Source organism: Onychostruthus taczanowskii, unplaced genomic scaffold (assembly GCF_017590055.1).
Source record: "Onychostruthus taczanowskii isolate IOZ18803 unplaced genomic scaffold, ASM1759005v1 scaffold2, whole genome shotgun sequence".
Classification (NCBI taxonomy): Eukaryota; Metazoa; Chordata; class Aves; order Passeriformes; family Passeridae; genus Onychostruthus; species Onychostruthus taczanowskii.
The window spans coordinates 17,568,633-17,585,591 of NW_024499239.1; the positions used below are offsets into that span (position 1 = coordinate 17,568,633).

At 42.3% G+C, this 16,959-nt stretch overlaps 1 protein-coding gene across 1 annotated transcript in view; it reads right to left on the reverse strand.

Annotated features, from left to right (window-relative positions):
* The window catches only part of STX18 (syntaxin 18), a 58,914-nt gene extending 55,689 nt beyond the window's left edge, over positions 1-3,225 (reverse strand). The window contains exon 1 of the mRNA XM_041402946.1: positions 2,941-3,225. Within this exon, the coding sequence (XP_041258880.1) occupies positions 2,941-3,105 (165 nt within the window). The 5' untranslated portion in view covers positions 3,106-3,225. The remainder of the gene's footprint in view (positions 1-2,940) is intronic.
* Between the last annotated feature and the right edge of the window lie 13,734 nt (positions 3,226-16,959).

Sequence of the window (16,959 nt, forward strand, 5' to 3'; positions counted from 1 at the left end):
ACAATTTTGTGAACTTCTCCTCCAAACACCAAGTACCTCCAATCTTCCCTCAAACATCACTTAGAGACCGTATACAAAGAAGTCAAAACCCAAAGAAGTTTCCACAGTCCTTGGATCTTACAGCAAAAGTCACAGTCCTCAAGGGCAGAAAGGAGAAAGAGAACACACAATGTATGATTGTTATATCACTTAATACAGTTCAGAAAAGTGCTCAAACACCTTAATTATGTGATACAAAATCCTCTGTGCATTGGGCTAGAGAGACCTCTGATCCTACAGCTGAATGCCTGCCCAGTCCCACACTCCAGCTGTGAGCAACTGGCTGCTACTCCTGGAGCTTGGAGCACAAGCAGCATCAGCACGACTCCACCTGCAAGACACGATGCAAACCCACACAATATAATGCTGAAAGGAGTCGTTCTCTGTGTAGACTCTATTATTTCACTACTTCCACATTTGCATGTCAGATGGAGAACTTGCACTGAGGACTTTGGGCTTCTTTAGTTTGGAGAAAAGGAGGCTGAGGAGAAACCTCATTGCTCTACATTTTCCTGAGGAGAGGACATGAAGAAGGAAGTGCCAATCTCTTCCCTTTGGTATCCAGGGTCAGGATGACTGGGAATAGTTCAAAGCTGCACAGGGGAGGCTTAGACTAGACATTAGGAAGCATTTTATAATGAGTAGGTGGTTAAACATCAGAAGAGGCTTCCCAGGGAGGTCGTTGGTGCCCCAAGCCTGTCAGTGTTCAAGGGGCATTTGGACAATTCCCTTAATAACTTCCTTAACTTTTGCTCAGCCCTGAGGAGTCAGGCAGTTGGAGTAGATGATGGCTGTAAGTCCTTTCCAACTGAAATATTCTATTCTGCAACCAAGTACGGCATAAAGAAAGTGGTGACTAAATGTAGCTTATTCAGGGTCTTTACTATTATCCCGTATGGATTCTGACCAGTGTTGATCATTAAAACTTTTATAGACAACGCTAGTTAAACATTTTATACCTTTCTCAGATTAAAAAATAAACAAAAATCCTCTACAGTGACAGGAATTCACTAGCTTTTGGAAAGCTTTTAAAAAAATAACTATGTTAAAGAATTAATGCATCTGTCAAAGATTCCATTTCCAAGACAAGGTGCATAGTCTTGGTTGAAACAGTTAAACTTTTAATCAAAAGGCTATAATAAAATATTTGAAAAAGGGTTTGACACATACATGATCAAATGAACTGTATTTGTATCTGTATAAACAGATAAAATCATCATTTATTTTACTATAAATCTTATTCTTCTAGCTGCAGTTTCATTGTTTTATTCACGCATTAAAATGACGTTTTGTGGTCTGGTGGGCTGTTGGCTCACTGTCTCAAAGGTACAGGTGTTAGAGAGCAAGGCCAGTCCACCTTGCTCCTTCTCACTGACCAGCTGCCAACAGGCACCCTGTGTTCACACAGCAACACACTGCAGCTTTTGCTTCTTCTCCAAAGTCACGTTTATACAAGTACCATTAATTAAAACCATTGTCCCCCTCAGACGGTTCAGCTCATCCCCCTTGGCACTAGCTGTTTACTTCACCTGATGCTCTTACAAATTAAACAAGACATTTTTCTCCACACCTTTGTCCTTCTTTCTGTTGTCTGGACAGTGCACTGAGGAAACTGAGAAAAGGGTGAGGAGTGCAGAGAAAAAACTGGGATCATCAGGAAACAGCAGCTGTGAACAGGGCTAAGCCAAAGAATCAGGGCAGAAAAAAAGGACATGGCTATAGCATGCTATCACTGCACAGGACCACAGCAGGGCAAGGAGAAGATGGAGGTGAGGGTAGGCTTGCGTATGAATAGAACTTTAAAAAACAAAACCAAACTTGGGAATAGGCAAAAGCAAAGAAGCCCTGGTAGCAGGAAGAGAAGGGGGAGCAAAGACTAGAAGGGAGGAAGAGGTTGGCACGAACCTAGTCTGAGACTGTAAATACTTTGAAATACAGATACAGAAACTGAGAAGGAGGAATCAAAATGCAGACAGAGAAAATATTAGTGGCAATGGGGCAAAAGGCTTGTTCAGAGGGAAAAACAAATCTGTGGCTATAAGAGTATCAAGAATGGATACCTAAAAACCTCAGATTTCCTTGTGCTTCCTCTGCTACTATAAACCACTTGTGCATTTCTCATTTAGTCCCAAACTTGCCAAGCCATTCTGTAAGTCTGCCTCCTCAGAGCTCCTTAGTTTTTCAACACGCAGTCCCAGTGCTTTATCAAACACATGTTATTCAAACCCTGCCTTTGACTCAGAATGGAGGAAAACCATATGCAACGAAATTGTTTTTACAGAACGACTACGGACTGAGGACTGCTGTTAATGCCGATCATCCTTAACTTTTCAGTGTTTGTCTTTGCAAGTCTTAAAACGTTCCGATGACCTTTGTACATGTAATCTGCCTAGGGCTGGCACTTAACTGCCACACGGCGTGACAGCGGAAGCAACCACGCCAAAGGCGGCGCGTAGGGAGCAGCGCTGCGAGCGCAGACGGACGCATGTGCTATGGCAGCGCCCTGTTACGTGGCAGCCGGCAGGAGGAATCAGCCGTGCGCACGCAGGCACGGCCGGAGAGGCGGCGGATCCGCACGGACGCAACCGCAGCCCCGGCAGCAGGGCCCGCGGCCCGCAGAGCCCCCGGGAGAAGCCGCGCCGCGGGGAACGCGGGCGACAGGCGGGCTCGGAGCCGCCACGGCCGCGCCGGGCCCCGGCTCTCACGCCGCGCTCCCAGCCCACACCCGTGTGGGAAAGCGCTGCCCCGGGGCTCTTTGCGGCCAACTCCGGGCCCCGCTCGCTCTCCCCGGGGAGCGCTGGACGCTCCGAGGCGGCGGTGAGGGCCGGGCTGCCCGCCCTGGAGGAGCCGCTGCCGGCGGCCCCCGCTGCCCCTCGCCCTCCCCCCCGGGGCTGCACTCACCACCTCCCGCGCCCTGCTGGTGAAGTCGCTTTTGGAGCGGGCGGTGCCCCGCTTGAGCAGCTCATCCCTGGCGCTGTCCCCCGTCGCCGCCACCCCCAGCGCCTTGTTGCGGGTCTTCACGGTCTTCACGCTGGCCTTGAAGAGCAGGGTGATGTCCACCGCCATGGCGGCCGCCGGTGCCGCCGCACGCCCTTCCCCGCGCAACGCGGCCCCGTGCGGCGCGTTCCGGCTGAGGGGCGGGGAGGCCGCGGCGGCGCGGGAGCGGCTCCGGCCGCGCCGGGCTGGGGCTGCCCGGGATAACAGCGCCCTGCCAGGAACGGGAGGGAACGGGATGGGACGGGAGCCGTGTCCCGGCACAGCCTGCACGTGTAAACAGCGCTACGTAAACGCTGTGCGGAAAATAGAACACGTACGGTGTAAGGACCCCGCTCTAGGGCGTCTTGCCAGGTGTAGCCAAGCAGTGCTGGTGCAAGGCAGGTTAATTAGAGTTGATTAGTACATATTAACGAGATCTGCACTGCGATCTGGGGCAGGCGCTGGTGTGAGGCTTCCCTAGGCAATGCCATCAGGTGTGATCAGACTCTGCTCTCTTCTCCGTGGTGACAGCGACAGGACCCGAGGCAATGGCCTGAAGTTGTCTCGGGGAGGTTTAGGTGGGATATTAGAAAATGTTCTTTTCCCAGAGATGGATACTGGCTCAGGCTCCCCAGGGAAGCAGCCACAGCTCGAAGCCTGGCAGAGTTCAAGGGGAGTTTGGACACTGCTCTCAGGCACACGGGCTGACTCTGGGATGTCCTGTGCGGGGCACCAGGACTTGGACACGATGATCCTCGTGAGTCCCTTCCAACACGATATTCTGTGTTTCTGTGATTCCATGTATATGACCACTTATCCCTGTGTAGACAGAGCTCCCTTGTCACACCTGGAGTGTGCAGCGATGGTTTCCTCTGCAGAAGAGAAAGCTGACTTCCCAGGTCCCCCCATCTGCTGCCGTCCTGCATGGGACAGTGTCACATCAGTACCTGCAAGATGTATCACAATGCTTGTAGTCTGATTCCAGAATAAACGGTGAAATAACCTTTGTTATAGATGCAACTTTATTATAGTGTTCTGTGCAGTGGCCTAGCCACGTGAGATTACTTGGCACAGTGGAGAAAGCTTTTGACCAAATAACTAGTGGTGGTGTTTATATAAATGTGTTTATGCATACATATGTGCCACCCAATGCTGGCATCCAGCAGACACCATGTAGTTTTTAACTGTCCTTTCATTGACCAGAAGCACATTCATTCCCTCACACAGTCTCCAAAGAGCACAATTTCAAAATCCTACCTCACCCCAGCAGACTGAAACTTAATCAACCAGAACTATTTTTCCTATCTACTCCAGGGTATCAGGCTTTCTTCTCATGTTGATTACTACTCTGCTTTCAGTTCGGTTCCCATCAATTCAGCCTTAGCTATATATTAGTGGTTCCCTCACGGTTATATTGTAATTAGCATTCATTCATACTTTGTTATTATTGTTCTATTTTAAATTGTGTTTTTATTGTGGTACAGATGCATATTTCTAATTAAAGGAATAAACTGTTTTAAGTCTCTGTCCTCGGTGCTGGATTTACCACGAGAATATATTTAAGGCATTAAATAAGTGGACAATGAAGGAGATTAAAGATGTCATTCCAGGAATGCCAGCAGTACTTGATTGAACCCTGAGCCAAATGCTTTCTCTTGCAAGATTAAGAAATTCAGTATAATGATACTTCAGCCTAGGACATGTTTAATAAGCTATGTAAAACACACACATAGTAAATCAGATCCTTTCAGGTATGTTCCCAATATTGATGGATTTTCTTTTCCTTGCCTTACCAAAACCTGAGCAGTCACATTTAATAAACTTTCAGGAATGACTTGATCATGCTGACATCCTTAGTCTTAGACTCCTTGAAGACACATCTGAGGCATGTTCATGAATGCTACCTTTCAGGTAATTTTCATGTGCTGTGGTTCTGCCATCCTTATCATAATTAATAACTCATTCCACATGCACATTCTTTCACAGGCACTTGCACAGGTCAGTTTTTGTCAGTAGAAATAAGAAGGACACATCTTGGCCCATGGTAGTATGCTGCTGAAAGTGTAGGTGGTAGCACCAACCTGTGGTTTTGTGCACATTCAACTATATGGTTTGTTCCAATATTTAATGAAGTAAAGATTTACACTCCCTTAAAGTATTCTCATTTAAGTGGCCATTGGATAAGAATCTACAGAGTTTTTCCATTAGAGTGCTGCTTTTTTTTACATTTAAACTGTAGAAATATGGAAGCTATTTTGACATTTTGAACTTCACCTTCCCTTCCTGCTTCTAGAAAAAAACTAGTGCGTAGGTGATAGTGTCAAGTAATAGTTGAATTATTTTCTAATGACATTTAGATTTTTTAAAATAGCTGGAATACTCTATAGATATTTTGACCAAAAAAAGGAATCTGCAGTTCATTAAAGCAGAGTAAATTTTAACAGACATGCTATATTTTACCTCCTAATTTTGCAAAGGTTTATACACATATTAAACTACTTTGAATACTCCCACTGAGGTCAGTGGAACCTCACAAGGCACACACATAACTCTTTTACTGGATCAGGATCTTAGCTGGAAATTCTTTGGGAACAAGATCATGTCTTTATTTCTACTTTTACTTATTTATTTGTGCTTTATGCATGTGACCAGTAGTTACTGAAAAACACCCTGAAACAGTAATAGTAATATTACACAACCAATTTTGAACCTCAACAGTCTTAAAACTTCAATTCCAGCCCAAGGAAATAAACAGAGACACATTTTAGAAGAAACAGAATATTAAAATTCCATATAGCTGATCTCATCTGTCAGAAATAGACTGAACAGTTAATCTGGCAAAAGAAAAAGTTAAAGTACCTTTTTAATGTGAAAGAAGGTTGCTCAAATGGTCTAACTCATTAGGTATATAATACCCAGGGCCTCTGCTGTAGAGATAGATACCTTTGGAGATTACAACTGCTTTAAAATCAGTTGCTAAGAACTGGTGCCCAGAGCTTTCATTTGAACTTGATCCGAGCTTCCTGTATACAGTAACTGCATCTCCTCAGTAGTCATTTGCACTTCCACAGCCACCTTCTTTTAAAAGCTTAGAGCTTACTTTGGAGCAGATATGTTTCAATAGTACATGCTGGAGCTTCCTGTAATTGCTAAAAACACTCACCTTGAAATTTAAGATTTTGAGGTTGGAGTGAAATTCCAAAAACACACACAAAGCACTACAGTCCCACCACAAGCAATGCAGGTGAACTGGTGAGGCCACATGCACTGTGCACTCTGTTGTGTCCTAGCAGGAGCCTGTCTGGAAGAGAAGAAATTAGAACATTGCAAACTACAACAGTTTTGTGTTCAGTGTGAGGACAGCAAACTGATCATCAGGTCTTGGTGTACCTACCTGCTTAATAGGCAGTCCTAGGAAAATCTGCCAGAGAAAAGTTTATGTTTCCCTGTGATTATCAATCAATTGCCCATTAAAGTGGGGCTGGTGGGGCTGTCTCAGAGACAGGTAACTCCTCAAATTGTATTTCCTTTGGTGTGAAAGACAAACAAGAGGGAAAAAACTCCTGAACTTCTTCCCAATGTTACAAAGGTCCTAATTTGGCACAGGCAATAGAAAGCTTCATGTGGTCCATTTTATACATTTTTTATTTTTTCTGGCATAAACCCAGTAGCTTTCTTTATGTGATGGCAGTGTTGCAAACTGAAGAGACTATCAAGAGGAAGGCAGTTTGCTCACAGTGCACATTTGTAACCAAAACAAATCAGAAAGGGAGAAACTCCATTGATGACAATTTGAAGCCAGTAGTGCGCATACTTACTGGCTTACAATCAAAGTAAATACAACTTCGTGGATGTGCAGAGAAATCTTCTTCAGTGTTTAAAAGTGAGGCTAGGAGACAGTACAACCTGTGCAAGGAAAGTATGGTCACTTCATTAAAACAAAGTTTTGTGGAAAGAATGGATATGAACTGCAACTTGTGTTGTCTGTGGTCACAAATATTGGCTGCTAGAAACCAGTTCAGCTGGCAGGAGAGTGATCTTCCATTGATAGTTTGTTAACAACATGCAAAAGTGATGGTAGGGTGGCCCTTACAAAAGGATGGGTAAAACAAAAATGCAAAAAGGGTAGAAAAATTAAAATGTAGAAAGAACCTATTTAAAGAATTGTTGTAAAGGAGAAGAGGGGAAAAAATGGAAAGAGCGTCTCTGAAGTTATTTACAGACAATGATAGGAGGAAGTTATGAGATCTTGACCGTTTTTTTTTTTCAATTTTCTCATAAGAAACTCAAATCCTGCACTGTACATAACAAACCATCCAACATGACAGCTGGACGGGCATTGAATTGATGCTATTTTATGCGCTTTGAAAGAGGAAAAATCAAACTGGAATTTTAATTCTGTTTCAATTGATGTTTCAATTCTGTTCAATTGATTGATGAGCAGTGACCAACTGATGTCAGGGAAACAATATCTTTCTTAATGCCTGAGTGCCTCCCACATTTACAGGGTCAGAAATAACAATAAGCCAAATCAAAGAAATTTCCATTGCTGGGATTTGAGTCAGGTCCAGCATACGTCACTAGAAATCCTACAAGGTTTTTGCCAAACCCACAAAGGACTGGAGTAATTCCATAGCTCCATTTGGACATTTCTGAGGTTAGGCAATGCCTCACTATCTGCTGGATGTCATGCAGATTAGCAGGAGGGTGGCTTGTCCAGTCACCTTTACAGTAACTAAAGAACCAATAAAGGCAACAAATTAATTGACATTGCAGTACTCAAAATCAAGTTATCTTTAGTTCTATTACTTTAAGCTTCTCTATGTTCTCCCAATATTTCCCTGGCTCTCTGACCCTTTTCATGGCTCAGTTGCCCAGAGCACTACTGTGGGTACAAGGGAAGGGATGGGAACAAATAGCTTGTGGAAGAAAGTGTAGGAAGGCTCTGCAACAGCCCCAGGTCAGACTGGTTTGTTCTGTCAGTGAACAAACACTAAAACACAAACCAGCAGAAATAAACCAGGCAGAGTAGCCTCACAGAGAATAATTTTATTCTCGATTGTTTAGTAACTCCACAAAACCAGTGGAAGAGGCATAGAAATAAAGTATTTGTTTTTGTTTGTCTTGGTAGGAGCAGGAGTTGAACTAGATGTAAATAGGTGTTAGAGCACTTTTGGCAGGCATAACAGCTCTGTATAGAGATCCCTGAGCTGGCTCCAAGCAGGCTGGCATGTCCACAGCATACTGGATTCAGTGCCCTGGTTGGTTTCTGCCAAAGTGTAATCATATCCCTTTTCAGCTTAGATTTATACAAAGGCATTATTATTGCAATATGGAATGTACTTTACCTGACAGGGTCTTTTCATGTTGATGAACCAGTCAGTGACCTGGTTTTCCTGGTCATTTTCTTTTCCAACTGATGAACCTGCAGTTTGGAGGAGAAATCTTTCTTGTTAGTCCCTAGAGGAAAATAAGGAAATCATTTATATTCCTTAACTCTAAATAATCTCAAAGTTGGTACACAGTGTCAGCTCATTCTCTACTCACCTCTACAGCCAGCAGCCCTTTTGGTACTTGTGCCATTCATTCTAAGGGGCATCTGTGGTGGGTGAGAGGCATCTTACTCTTCCAGTGCCTGTTTTCACGACCAGGTTTAGATCAGACCTTTAACCCAGACTGGGCATCCTTGGAGATTAGATTAATTTAATCTTTCTTATCATTATGATTCCTGTGATAAAAATGTAATATACCAAAATGAAATGATTCAGTACTTCCTTGAGAACACTGGAGGGAGCTCACAGAAAGAGACAGGAAAAAAAAGAGAAAAGGTGGGAAGCAAGAGAAGTTGTTTCAGTTCTGTGAAAAGTTCAGTGAATATTTACACTTACAGATTGCATTTCATTTCAATACATGTACAAATGTAGGAAAGAAGTATTTTTGCTTATATTAAATTCTGGTGATTTTTCTCTGTATTTGTATCCTGGCATCATTGTAACTTTCTATTTTGAACACATTTACTCAGAAAACATGCTTCAGAGGCCTTTTCTTTTTCATTTAAATTATGTTTATTTGAGTTCTCTTGTTTCTGTTCACTTGGCTTCATGCTCTGCAGTCTGATATTTAATCTAAAATGAGGGAGAAGGACTTTGGCAAACTGTAGTTATACATCCCCTAGGAAAATACCATCATCTTCAGCGAACACAATATAATGAGGAGGTGTCCTATTACATAATTGAGGAGGCATTGTCTTTTATATGCATTCTGGTTCATTTTTCACACTAAATTAATCTTAATAAACATCTGCTTTGAGTAAAGAGAGTTTTGTGATATTTCAACCATGACCTCTCTGGAAGTCCAAATGATTTTGCTTTATGTTTCAGACTGGAGTATTCTTTTGAAACATTTCCCTTTACTATATGATAATCAGTGTGTTAACATGAGCTGATTAATCCCATCAGTCAACACTGATATCACGGCTCTTGTGCCCTTTCCTGGTTACAAAATCACTGGCTTCCTAAATGAAATCAGGGCAATCCTGCAGATTACGGAGGTCAAATTTGATGATCACAGTGGTCCACTTTGGCATATAATCTATGAATCTGTAACTCAAACTGGAAGAACTACAAATAACTGTACCACAGCAGTAAATTAAGAAATAAATCTGGCTGCTTTTAAGAGAGATATTGATATATTAATGAAAAAGGTTATATAAACTGGTTGTCTGAAATAGCTGGAGCAAGGATTTGGTGGCTCTGCAGCACTTCCAGATCTATTTTACTGTGTTTCAATTGCTCATCAGCTTGGTCTCATTTTTAATATTTGTTTTATAACACTTTTTGATACAGTTACTAGGATAACAAATTAAAGATGGATTTTAGCTTTTTAAAGAAAGGCTCTCTTTCATTTCAGATGACAGACTGAATTGAGGCCTATGAATAATGCTTGTGTTGACCTGCCAGAATATGTCTTCACAGCAATGAATTCTCAAATACCCAGGCTGAGCTTATTCATTTTGAAGTCAATGGGAGGGAAGGCAGTACAGCCCAGCGCTGAATCAGGCTGCATTTTAGCACAACAGCAATCATATAGTGGGGTTTTTAAAAAATAAGAAAATACTTTGCAAAAGCTGCATTTGGTTTTCTGTGCGTGACTTTTGCTGTAGAGTTTACCTGCTCAAAATCCTGCCATACTGCCATGCAGCATGTGTTAAATAAAAATGTTAATGCAAAAATGTGGTGCAGAGTTCCAGAGTTCCAGAGTACCAGTTCTTTCCTGCCATAGTAGTTTGTAAGAGTGGACTGAGTTGCAGCTCAGGGAAGAGCTGAACTGAGTGGATATGGGGTATGGAGACATTTCCAAGAAAAGTAGGAAGTGGGTTTGGTAATTTATTCAGTAACATGCTAAGAATCTGGTCCAATTAAAATTATGGGTAAAGTTTACACTGGCTCAGAGGGAATAAATACAAAGCAAACCATCTTAAAAGCAAGCTTCTTACTCCAGAGATAGATCTCAGATGAGACAAAAGAAGTCTCCTATTCCTTTTTGTAATTACCAGTTTCATGGCGGTTTTTAACAGGACTGAGACTGGGAAAAGGATTGTAGACCATCATGTGCTGGCTAAATTTCATCTCCAGTAGCGGTTTAACTACCTTCATTTCATCCTGTGGTTTCCATTATTTATAGTGGTGCTAGATTTTACTACCCCTGCTGCATTTTCCTCAAAATGTACTTGCCTTCCACTAACAGGTGACTGGCTCCTGCTATGTTTTGCTGCCTCATGGAAAGATTTATGGAATTTGTAGGTAGGTATCAGTGAAACACTTAGAGCTACTTGTTCAAAAAAGACCTTGGAGATGCTAGTTTAAATTCATAAGCACTGGAAATCTCAATGAAATAAAAATATTAAAGCAAGAAAGTAGTTTCTTTTTTCACATTTTCCCTCACTCTATTTTATTACAGGTTACTATTTATGGTGCTGTTTCTATTTCTTTGGCTGCTCGTTGGCAAGGCAGCAGCAGCTTGCTGGGCTGGCGGGAGGAGCGAGGCGCGGGATACAGTTCCCTTGCTCCGGGGCTGATGCGGCTCCGGCCCTGGCAGCCTGTGCCCGGGCAGCCTGTGCCCTGGCAACCTGTGCCCTGCCAGCCTGTGCCTGGGCAGCCTGTGCCCTGGGCTCTCACTGCCACAGCTTGTGTGGCTGCCCAGACCGGCGGATCGCCTTGCATTTTCCACAGGTTTATGTTTCCGTCGGATTGGCTCGCTCACGAGTGCCAGCATATTTAATGCAGCGAGGGTGCACAAGCAGAGGCGACCAGGAGGTTAGGAATCCCTTTTCCAGCAATGACCACATGCAAGGGTGATGAGAACTGAGAGAGAAACCATACCTGTGGAATGACTACTGATTATGGCTGCCCTTGTTTCTGGGTGTCTAATTTAAGATATTTTTAGAACATGTGAAGTCTAAAATCCTCCGATAATCAGATACCTTTATGGTTCCCAAATTTAGCTCACACGCAACATTTCTGAAAATCTTGGCTACAGTTCTTTTTCTTAGGGCTTTATCGTTAGGGAAATCTTTTAGACATGGATTATTTGGTTGTTACCTACACAGAGCTGGGCATCAAAACCCTCTTCTTTATGACTATGTGATGCTATAATACAAATATGAGATAACAAAATAACACTTAATTCATATTCTAAGGTTAGTATCAGAGACATTAAAAGTCCCATTTGTTTTGTTCTGAAAAAAAAAAATAGAAACTTTTCTAAAAGTTAGGAAAGTTTAAAAGAAAAGTTAGAAAATTTAGAAAGATATATCTTGCAGTGTCTTTTGTAATGTGAATTTGAACATCTCTGCCTGTAATCCAAACTTTGAATCAAGAATGAGTGGGTATCAGCCATCATGCATCACCAAACCCATTTATTCAATTCATTGTCTCCTTTCCTCTCCAATTCGTAATTGCTTACAACATACATGCTTAAACTAGCAAATGCAAATTCATTTGTCAACACATTTCCATTAACTAATCACAAATTATCAGCTTCAGTTCTATAGCTCTGACTACAGGTAAGTTTTCCCTGAGTCCAACACACTTTAGAACTCGAATGGAGATTTTGAATGTGATTACAAGTGATAAAATATGTAATGACAGCAATATTTTGTGCTTGAAAGGGTATTTTTAGACTTCCATGCTTGTGAATGCCTTTGTGTAGAACTAAATTACCATGAAACCATATATGGTGTACATATAGTCCAATGCATATGCCTATGGAATTATACAGTGATTTTAAAAAACATGTTCAGAGACTTTATTGCTTAACAATTAACTTGAATCATATGAACTATAAATATGTGAGTTAAGAGAATTTAAAAGAAATATTTCCTGTGGGAGAAATATGACTGTGGATTAGAATTTTCCTTGGAGAAGGATATTAAGTGTGGGCAGGGTGGTCTTTTCCACCAGGTGAGAAGGAACATGAGGCTCCTCCACAGCTCAAAACCACTTCCCAAAAGTTCTGAAGTAGCGTTGTTAGAGAAGCCTCTAACAGAGAGGTTCTCTGGGGTGCTTTGGGAGCAGAGATGAAGGAGCTGTAGGTCTATAGGGAGCAAACCCAAAGCTTCAACCCATGGAAAACTCTTGTGTTGTTCACAGCTGCCACTGAGGGAGCTGAGCAGAGTGGAGTTTGTTTGACACAGGAGTGAGAGCAGGGCACTGGCAGACAGTCATGTGTGTTTCCAGCTTTGTGAATTCAGGAACCTTAAATAACCTGTGTGATCATGGGCAACTTATGAGTGCTCATGGACACATGCCTCAAGGCCCACTTACTAGTTCCGTGAAGTATTTTCTTTCTCATACTCTCTGGCAAAATAAATTAAATTCTTCAGTGCATTCAGTTTTAAATAGTGTTAGGTTGGGCTAATTGCTGATATTAGTTACAGCAGAGAGCTTGAAGGCATAGGTTTTCATTTCAGCATGCAGCAAGTATTACCAGACATCACTTACTGGAAAATGCTGTCTCAAAACAAAACTTCGAATCAGAAAACTCTAAAGCCTTTCTACAGGCACGTGTGTTATATTAATACACAAACTACACAAAATAAAAGACTGTTTTTTCTGTACTTTCAGACCCAAAAGATTGCACTTTCCTCACTGACTTGAAGAAAGGAAGCCAGACAGTTATAAAGCTAGTAAAATATGAAAATATGATTGGTTTTGTCTGAAGAGGCCTCATTCTGTAGTTTTTGAAACAGCAGCAATAATTTTGGTCTTAGTTTTAAAGGGTAGGTTTACTTTTATGAAAATTTCTGTTTGCTTTATTGCATTACTTCCTTATTTGCATGACAGGTTTTACAAGCTAAATGGTTGACTACAAAATATTAAAATTTGACAGCTTCTAATTAAAACAGTGTAAATCCTGAACCCACTTGTTCAGCTTTTTCACCAGCCTTCACCAAGTGACTACAGATTTGCCCCCAAAAGAATTTTAGATTGTTGCATCCAAATTGTTAAGCATGCTAACCCAGTCATACATGTGCTTTCACATATATTTCCTTTATACTTAGAAGTCAAATTGATGCAATCCTGCAGATTCCCAGTCTTTGTGAGCTGATTTTGAAGCAATGTCCATGGTCAGCTCTTGTCAAAATTTAGCTAAATTCCTAAAGGATTGTCAAATCAACGGAACCCTTTTACATTGAGACAGTCATATTAGCACAAACATGGTCATAGACTATTTGTTCACACTTGACTGAATTTATGACAGCTTAACTATTTTTGAAAGAAAATGTCTTTATGATAACATAACTGCATCCAGATTAAGGGATTATAGCAATTTAATTAGTCTTTTTGTTTGTTTATTTGTTTGTTGCTGGCTTTTTACAAATTATTGATTTGGTCAAATTGTTGGGTGCCAAAACTGAGTGTAGATCAGGCCTCAGATCATGCTCTTATTAGCAAACCAAACACTGGTTTTGTTTTTGTTGCTGACGTTGTTTGTTTTCATTGCTGTCTGAATGAGCCTTTTATGGTCTCTGGCTCTGCCTGGCTGACTGCACCCGATTGTATTTAATTACATTTACTCAGTAGTTTTAGCCGGGATCCCCGGCCACTACCTATCAAGTCCAATCGCTATTATTTAAATCCAATGACTCAGAATCAGAGAACTTATCTTTTACACAGTTATTGCCTAAACATTCAGCATAAACATGCAGGGATCTGGAGGACTTGTTCTGACTGTGCTGATTAAAGGCAAAGAGCAAGATGGATGGAGTCAGTTGTGATCAGCAGGCTACAGCGTCCTGCTGTGCTCCAGTCTCTGCCATTGTGCGGGGCTCTGGGTACCAGACTCGCCATGGTCCTCTCAGGTCTAAAAGGAAAGCTGGCTTTGTTTGCCTGTAAGCATCTGCAAACTGTTCTGACACATGATCTACCCTCTCAGCAAGGCCACTCATTAGGCTGATTATCACTTCAAAGTTTGTATTATCATCCATCTCTAAAGGCAATTAGGAATGGGTGGCTTTGAGTATCAGACACTGGGTGACACTAAGTGACTCATCTTTATTGATTCTTTTGTGAGCAGAGACAGTGATTGAGATGATAGGATTGCAGCCTACCTGCCCCTTTGACTGGTAAATACTGAAGAAAAACGGTGTGTAATTAACTGACAGTTAATATAGGTTCTGTTTAGTGTTCAGAAAGCACAATAGTGGAAGCTGCCCAAAAGGAACAAAGTAATGAAACTCCTTTGACAAGTTAAACTCTAAAGCCAACTGTGTAATTATCTGACAGTTAAAGGGGGGAGGGGAGGGCCGGGCTCAGTATTTATGAGACCAAAGGAATTCCTGCGCCTCAACAATGGGGACAGATACTTACAATAATCATAACAGCTACACAAAATATTTGTTTGTGCAAGCCTGCCTTTCAAGTGAATAATGATCGGTTTAGGGGTCAGAGGAAGCTTTGCCGTTTTGGATCTCCAGATTCCCGGGGCCATTGTGCGGGGATGGGGATGGAGGTTGAGCTGGGGCTGGGGCTGGATCTGGGGATGGAGCTGGGGCTGAGCTGGGGATGGAGCTGGGGCTGGGGGCTGGGGTTGGAACTGGGGCTGGAGCTGGGGATGGAGCTGGGGATGGAGCTGGGGCTGGAGCTGGGGCTGGAGCTGGGGCTGAGCTGGGGCTGGAGCTGGGGCTGGAGCTGGGGATGGAGCTGGGGCTGGAGCTGGGGCTGAGCTGGGGCTGGAGCTGGGGCTGGAGCTGGGGATGGAGCTGGGGCTGGAGCTGGGGATGGAGCTGGGGCTGGGCTCAGTGCTGCCAGGGCTGTGGGACATAAATCAGATTAATGAAACCACTGCTGGGAAAGTCAGACTGGCACAAAAGGGCCAGGGCCTGGGCTGTGTGAAGAATTGTATTGGCAAAAATTGACTCACCCCGGCTGGCATTCATGTGTAATGTTGTCCCACTAAAAAACTCTTCACTTTTCCAGCATAGTTATAAACATTCCTGTTTACACAGTGGCACAAACCTGTCAGAACAAGTCGATTACCACCAAGGCAATCTGGGGTCTCACTCACTGGTCCTCTGCTGCAACACAATAAACTATTCTCCATAAATAAACTCTCCCACGATACAATGTTCTGGCATAATTTTGAAGTCTTCTCCATGAAGATCACAGTAAACAAGGAAGAAAATATCCAATTTATGTTCGAGTTTGATCCATATTATTTTGGAAAAGGATATACTGTGTCGTTTTCATCCTGCAGGAGTTAAGGAGAGAGCCACTGACTCTTAAAGTTCTCAAAGAGGGAGCTCAATTACTGAAACGAGCCCTGTGGTAGATGTTGAAGTCCTAAAGAGATGATCAAGGTGTTGGAAATGTCAGAGTAGATCCTTTCAGAGTCTTTAGGGTGGCAATTTTTGCACTGAAGGCTATTCAATATTACTTGTGATTTCATCATCCTGCGAGTGATGGGGACTTCTGTTTTAATATTGTATAAATTGTCAATGCATAAGTATGGTTTTTTGTCAACTGAGAACCACATGTCAGACTAAATAAGCCTGAGAATGTCTCCATGAGATGGGCAAAAAAAGGAAACTGACAGCCCTGCAAATTTTTAAAAGTATATGCATATACAGCATACAAATGAAGATGAAATATCTTGTTGAAAGAACACTGCTACGTGTTTTTCTTTCCTCTTGTCTTCTGTTAACTTCCCATTGACCTTTCCTTTCTACACAGTAAGACTTTGGAGACACACAGCAATGATAGCTAGGGCTTCTTATTTGGGCTGTGTCTGATGTAAATGATTTTCCAACAGATAGCACTGATCACATCTTGTTGGACATGCTCACAGCAGGGAAGAAAAATCACCTGTGAAGTTTCTGGGGCTCAGTGAAGGCCCAGGCAGAGAAAGAATTAGGACATAGGGAGCTGTGAGATTAGGATGGGAGGGAAGGTAACTTGATGGAGGATTCATTTAAATGGGGTGGTCAAATCAGATACTTCAAGCAGTATCTGTAACTTGTAGCAGTGGGAGACAAGCACATCTGTGTGGACAGAGGCATGTACAGGTTATCTGCTTTTTGTCATCATGGTAAATAATGAGCTGAATATGGTATGGCTGGAAAACCTCTAGGTGTGTCAGCAGATGACTAGGCAAACACAAGCAAATATTGCAACTGTGCGTGGTCTTTCTGAAACTGCTGCAGAAAGAGAATATTGTACTAAGTTTGGATACTCGTTTTACCAAAGGGAAATACTGGCAAGGTAGCCAGCTATACAAAACAGCTATAAAGATGTGTGCATGACAAAAAACATCCTAATTATTCAATTTGTCTAAAAGAAGCTTAAGACCATTCAAAGTCATCAATTTAGTTGAGATATTTTAATCTCTCAGAAAAATACTTAACAAGAATCAACATCTGGAAACTGAAAGTGTCCAAATCCAGGA